A 7,386-nucleotide genomic window follows, 5' to 3' on the forward strand; every position below is an offset into this window, starting at 1 on the left:
AGTTTCACCTCAAACACCAAAACCAAAGCTACAATATACATATTTCACACATTCAACCTTTACTGTACATGACTTACAGGAACATAGGGATACATTATGGGGACTGTAGGACTGCTACTCAATCATACCTGCTAATATGTTGTACTTTATGCCACGTCAGTTTTGACTCCAATTTTCTGTGTGCAAGAGCAATCACACGGAAGCCTTGTTTGGTATAATCTTCTAAAACTTTCTCAAAATCAATTGGAACTTTTAAAAATAAGAGGAAATTTGATTTTAGAATTGTTACTGTAAGCTTATGTAAACAGCTGAGTTTTACCCAGAACCTAGTTACTTCCTTACCTGTTTCAGGTTTACAAAGACTGGCAATAACCTCAGGGGCTCCTTTCATGTAGGCATCCATTTTCTTGTCACCTAGTATCCTTGCAACCACACTCATCCGTTGTAAAGCAGAAGAAAATGGGAATTGTCGAACAATTCCTATCTCATAAACAGCCTATTTAATTTAAAAAAATGCATAAAGGATTTATTCTTTAAGAATAAAAACAAATGTACTTAATCTAGGAAGAAAACATTCTTCACTTACTGGAAGTTCAAACAGCTCCTAAAACCAAGAAAATAAGGTACAGATTAATATACATCAGCTACAAAAAACTAAAACATTCACAAAATAACAAGCAACTTTGAGTATTTAAGTCAGAACCTAAGAGTCCCAATACAACATGGCCCATTTAAAAAAAAAAAAAAATGCTGTCATGGTGTAGCTTCATGGTATGACCACCCAGATAGAATGCCTATAGCTCAGGCTTCAATTCCTAGCACAAGATGTCATGGATTAAGGGGGGAAATAGTGTTCAACATTTTCAAATATTCTAGAATCATAAAAATACTGACACATTAAATGCTAAAATGAGAGACAATGAAAAATACATCTAAGAGTAAAACTAGTATGAGTGCTTTTTTATAAATTATTTGTATACAATTCTAGGGATACAGATGCAAAGTAAAAAGATTAGCTATCATATGTGTAAGTGGCAAAGGACACAAGGGCACTGAGAATTAAATTTCAACATTTCCAGAGAATGCCTGTCTCCCACCAGGGTAGCCATTCTGAAAAGCTCAGTTAGAACACACCTGTATCTGCACGGGATAACATACCCAACACCCTTCTGATAGAGGTACTTCTAAACTAGAATTCAAAGTGGCATCATACCATTTCTTGGTTTCCTACAGCTGTAGATTCAGGAAACAGCTGTTTGGAAGGACGAACCACAGTGGGCATAATTCGGTTATGAAGTGCTGTTTCTTCCTCCGTTGCTTCTTCCAAAATCTAAAAGTAAAACATTCAACATACCACAAAATTCCATATTCGTTTCATTTTTAAGTGGTTCATTGGGAGGTGGGGAAGCAATTGTTGCCAAAGGACATATGAACACTAAACTATTAACATAAATACATTTTACTTAAATATATTTATTTTTATTAACATAAATAAAATAAAACATAAAAAGAACTACTCAGATACCTCGCAACCTTTGGGTGAAGGGAGAAGTAGCTTAGAAGTAGAATAAAGGAGCAAATATGAAGCCTGTTGTCTTCAGAATGAGCTGGAGGCAGATGGTTTTTAAAGATTTTTACCCTATAATACAGGGATTTCCTTTCTGCCAACAAATAACACAAGTGTGTATGTATTCACAGGTATACACGTGTAATCCCAGTACTCAAGAATACAAAAGCAAGGCCAGGCGGTAGTAGCACACACCTTTAATCCCAGCACTTGGGAGGATCTCAGTAGTGAGTCTAAGGCCAGCCTGGTCAACAAAAGCGAGTTTCAGGCCAGCCAGGACTGTTACTCAGTGAAACCCTGTCTCAAAAACAAACAAAAGGAATACAAAAGCAAAGGAATCACGATTTTCACACTAACCTAGGCTACACAGCTTAAGGTCAACTGGACTACTACATGAGAGCTTTTCTCAAGCCTAGACAGAGTTCAGATATATTTAATGGAACCACTAAATAAAAATAAGCTGTACAAGATAGCATGTGCTTTTAGAGCCATACCATGAAATCATAAACAGCTTAGCTACTATAGTCGTAACCTCTTGATTTTCACCTTTTTAAAAAAAAAAATAGTTTTTTATGTGCATGGATATGGGTATTTTTACCCGAACATATTATCTGTACACTTTGTGTGTACACAAGAGGGTCTGGACTTACAGAGAGCTCTAAACTGCCATATGATGCTGGAAATTGAACCTAATATTATACAAGAATAGCTTATCTGACCATCTCAGAAACTGGGATGTATCTTATTGTCCTATGATCAGTTTTAAGGCAAGTTTAAGAAGAGAAAACCACAATTTAAAAAATGCTCCTACCAGACCAGCCTGTGGGGCATTTTCTTGAGTAATGACTGATGTGGGAGAACCTAGCCCCTAGAGATGGTGCTACTCCTAGGCAGGTGGTCCTGGATGGTATGAGAAAGTAAACTGAAGCCAGGTAAGGTGGCAGGAACACTTAGTCCCAGTGCCCAGAGGCAGAAGTGGTGGATCTCTGAGTTCAAGGTCAGCATGGTCTAGTTAATGCATTCAAGGACAGCTAGGGCTCTGTAGAGAGACCCTGTTTCAAAAACCAAAAACAAAACATACAAACAGGCTGAGCAAGGCTTGGGAAGCAAGCCGGTAAAAGCGACACTCTTCCATGGCTCTGCCTTAGTTCCAGCCTCCAAGACGTTCTAGTTTTGATTTCCTACATCAACTATTTTAAAGGATGAATGCCACGTGGAACTATAAACTCAAGTAAACCCCATCCTCCCTAGTTGCCTTCGATCATGGTATTTTACCACAGCCATAAAAATCCTAATCAAAACAGAAATTAGCACCAGGTTGTGGGGTATTGCTGTGGCAGACCTGATCATGTTTTAGAGAGGATTGTGGAAGGAGCTTTGGGTTAGAAAAGGCACTGTATGCTCAGAGCTCAGTGGGTGGTGGCAGTCTTGTTTGTGAGATTCAGAGGGAAGAAACGACTCTATCAGGGCCATTTATGTAATATATTTAAATTAAGAATCTGTGGTTCTGGTCAGCTGGAGTTGAAGAACTGGCTGTGATTAACAAAGGACCAGAACCACCAGGTAGTGGTGGTGCACACTTTTAATCCCACACAGGAGGCAGAGACAGGCGGATCCCCATAAATTCCAGGGTAGAGTTTCAGCACAGCCAGAGAAATCTTGTCTCGAAAAACCAAAATAAAACAAAAAAAACAGATCCACTAAAGTAAAACCTTTGCTGGCACAATTGATGCTAGTCAGCTAGGGCTAAGAAATTAGCAGTGATTAAAAAAGAGGCCAGAATCACTGAGGTGAAATCTTCTGGAACTATTTCCTCAGAGTCAGCACACAATCTATTCCAGGGTAGACAAGGCTGCATCTCATGCAGACACCCCAAACTGATAATGTATTAGAATCACATAAACTTTTTTGAAGGCATGAAAAGGGTCGGGAAGAGCAGCTGAGGCTGGCACTGTGAGTAGCTGAAGTCTTGGAGGAGAGTCTGGGAGTAAGCTACTGGTCAAGATACAGACTAGCGCCATACAAACAGAGTGTAAGGCACCATAAAAACAGAAAGTTAAGAGCTCATGCCTGTACTCATGAGTTAAAGACAGGAGAATATCCTCAGCTATACAGCTATGTTTAAAATGGGCCTATGCTACAAAATGGGGGGGGGGGGCTGTTTCAAAAGCAAAAAGGTTAAACTTACCCATCCAATAGCTTCAAACATTTTCAAATCCAGTGGGTCACCAGAAAGAACACCTTCAATTTTTGTAAGTGAATGACAAGTAGCCATGCAAGCAACAAATTGAGATTTTACCAATATCTCACTGCAAACATTGTCTTCTGGTAAAAGAAATCTAAACAGAGAATACACACTGAATTAGTTTTGCATTTTTCTAGACTCAACCCAACATTTTAATACATCTTTACAGGTTTGGGATCAAGAAATAAATAAATAAATAAATAAAACAAAACAAAACAAAAATACAAATAAAACCAGGCCTGGCGGACACGTCCTGTAATCCCAGCACTTGGGAGCTGGAACAGGAAAACCAAGGAGTTCAAGATCAGACCAAAAATTAAAGTAAAATACATGAAACTCCACCTGTACATAAATATTTAGGTGGAGGGCTGGGGATATTGTTCAGTGAATAAAGTGAGCTTGCTTGCTATGCAAGCCAAGTTGTGTGCATGGTGTGTGTCTGCCTGCTAGCACTGAGAAACAAAGACAAAAAAATTTTGGAGGTTCACTGGCCAGCTGGTCTAGCTGATCAGTTAGAGATCCTGTCTCAGAAACTAAGATGGAGGGCAATAGAGAGAAGACACCAGACATTGATCTTTGGCTTCCAAAGGAGCACACATACACATGCAAACCTGTGTATACACATGTGTGGTATATGCACATACCCACCTCACATCTCAAACAGTAGAAAAAGAAATGGGGGGGGAGGCGTTTACAATATAAAGCAAAAAAAAAAAAAAAATTACCACAAAAACATACACTGTCCCAAAAACAAACCATGGGACATCTTGTTCACAACAGCTACGAAAAAAAAATCGGATACCTAACCATAAAACAAACCAAAAAAAGCAGTAAAAGATCCTTGCAATGCAAACTTTTAGAAACTTCAAGATAACAGAACTTCTGCTCATGTCCACAGACTGACAGAAGAGTGTTAAAACAGCTGAATTACCAAGAGCTATCGATATGATTCTTTTCTCTTTTGTTTTCTGAGACAGAGTCTCATGATGTAGCTCTGGCTGTCCTGAAACTCACTCTGTAGATTAGGTTGGCCTCAAACTCAAGAGATTCATTTGCCTCTGCCTCCTAAGGGCTGGGATTAAAGGTGAGTGCCACCACACCAAATTTAACAATTTATATATTGCAATGCAGTCCCCCATCAAAATTCCAGTGAATAGCTGGATAGAAAGAAATCTTAAAATTCGTATGAAAGCACCAAGCCCTAACATAACCAAAGTAATCTTTAGCATAAAGAATATCTGACCCTCAAATTTTATTAAAGCCACAGTAACAAAAACAGCTCGGTACCAGTACAAAAACAGACAGGTTCACTAACTGGAATAGAACCAAGTACCCAGAAGTAAAAAAACCCTGCAGTCTAAAGCTACTAATTCTCAAAAGCATCTAAAGCACACACTGGAAAATGTCTATATGTAGAAGAGTAAAACTACAGCTTCATCCCACGTCACTCAGAATGGACACAGATTACTTAATGTGAGACCTGACATTGTTAAATTGTTGGCGGAAAACATAAGCAAACCACTTCAAGACAGAGGCATGAGCAGAAGTTTTAGGGTTCCAAAAGCACAAGAACTGGCAAATTCGATTTCATAAAATTAAGAAGCTTCTGCGCAGCAAGAAAACCATTAACCAGAGTGAGGAAACAGAGAACGGAAAAAAACTTTTGCCAATTGCCTCAGAGCAATAACTATGAAAATGCAAGACCAAAATATCAAATCACTTTATCAATAAAACCGCTAGAGAAATAGTTCTCAGAAGAAATACTGGCTATTTGGCTAATAAACACTGGAAAAAGTCTTGAACATCTTTAGTCACCAAGGAAATACAAATCAAAACTATAGTTGCAATTCCAGCTGATACTTAGTCAGAAACAGCTACCACCAACAAAACAACCAACCAATGATGGTGAAGATTGTGGGGAGGAAAAACGCTTATATACTCTTTATTGGTGGGAATAGAAACTTGTTCAGCCACTATAAAAATCAGTAAGGTTCATCAAAAAATTAAAAAGTAGAATTACCAGAAAGCCCAGCTGTAACACTCTTGAATACGTGTGTGTGTGTGTGTGTGTGTGTGTGTGTGTGTGTGTGTGTGTGTGTGTGTGTGTAGATATATATGAGACTCTGGATATCCAACATACAGAAATCTTCAACTTCCAGAATAGGCATGATGGCACATGCCTTTAATTCCATCAGAGATAGGAGGATCTCTGAGTTAAAGGTCAGCCTGGTTTACATAGTGAGTTCCAAGACTACCAGGGCCACAACAGTTAAGAAATGGAAGCACCCACATATCCATCAACACATGAATGAATAAAAAAAAACATACAGTAAAATTGTATTTAGTCAAAGAAAGCTTACATTAGCACATTTATAACAGAAAATAATTTTCTTAAGCAGCAAGACAAATCACACTTTCTCTCATCTGAGGTATTATAATTGAAAACTGTTATATGTGTACGTGTGTATGAGCATGTTTGTTTAAGATATGAAAACTAGAATGAGGAACATGAGGAGAGGAAAAGATCTTAAGATAGGAAAAAAGAGGGCAATGTCATATATGTGACATGAAAGCAGAGGGTGAGATGGGGGAGAAGGAAGCAAGTGTGGAGAAGAGGCCTAAGGGGGAACAATGGGGCAGAGGAGTAAACTAGAGCAAAGCAAAAATCAGATGAATGAAAAAGCTATAATGAAATCCATTACTTGGTATGCTAACTGAAAAGCAATTAGTTAAAGACAGCTCAGCTTGGGATAAAGGTGCTTGCTTGCCCCACAAACTTGATGAGAAACCATGTCTGACAACCCAAGCCTGAGTTCCAGCCCCACATGCTGAAGGAAAAAAACCTACTCCTACAAGTTGTGCAGACTACAAGCCCACACCTGCCTACACGCCTACACACACACACACACACACACACACCATAAATTCTAAAAGATATCGGAAACATATATACATGAATAAGTTTATTCTCTGTGGTAGGTACACGGTTGTCTATTATGTTAGAAAGCTGAACATGCTAAAATGTTAAAAGTTAACTAGACTATCTAGCTAATATTTACCGGGTATTTTCCACTCGCTGAATTCCCCAGAGATCTAAACCATCTTCGGTAAGAGTTCCAGTCTAAAATTAAAAAAAAGTACACATGGACAAAGTAAGGACAATTGCTTACAAAAAATAAAATGCTGAGACTCAAATCAATCAACAACTATGCTACATATACACAAGAAAGAAGCAGAGTCTGAAAGAAAGGAAAGAGAGGTGGGAGCTCGTATACTGTTAGTGAACCTGCACAACAGTACTTGTACAATCCCTCCTTCAAGTACAAGGCACTACCTCTGTGAACTCATGTGCCAACAATATAAACAAAATGCACCTGTCAACCTACTTACTCACCAACAAGCAGTATCTGTTGATGTAATGGTAGAACAGCACAGATTATGGAACAAGGAGCCAAGAAGAAAATTTAAACATCAAGAGGAAGCTAATAGTTAAACCCAGGTAAGAAAATGACCAGTTTTGCCAGGCAGTGGTGGTGCACACCTTTAATCCTAGCACTTGGGAGGCAGAGGCAGG

The 7,386-nt window shown here is 38.7% G+C and overlaps 1 protein-coding gene across 3 annotated transcripts in view; it reads right to left on the reverse strand.

Moving 5' to 3' along the window:
• Atp13a3 (ATPase 13A3) overlaps positions 1-7,386 on the reverse strand; it is a 79,738-nt gene that overhangs the window by 30,136 nt on the left and 42,216 nt on the right. For all 3 annotated transcript variants that reach the window (XM_026785378.1, XM_005344801.3, XM_005344802.3), the window contains 6 exons: positions 6,872-6,933; positions 3,756-3,906; positions 1,214-1,330; positions 587-604; positions 343-496; positions 129-249 (listed from right to left, as the gene is read on the reverse strand). In XM_026785378.1, the coding sequence (XP_026641179.1) occupies positions 129-249; positions 343-496; positions 587-604; positions 1,214-1,330; positions 3,756-3,906; positions 6,872-6,933 (623 nt within the window). The remainder of the gene's footprint in view (positions 1-128; positions 250-342; positions 497-586; positions 605-1,213; positions 1,331-3,755; positions 3,907-6,871; positions 6,934-7,386) is intronic.

The sequence above is a fragment of the Microtus ochrogaster genome, chromosome 2, assembly GCF_000317375.1.
Source record: "Microtus ochrogaster isolate Prairie Vole_2 chromosome 2, MicOch1.0, whole genome shotgun sequence".
NCBI classification, from domain to species: Eukaryota; Metazoa; Chordata; class Mammalia; order Rodentia; family Cricetidae; genus Microtus; species Microtus ochrogaster.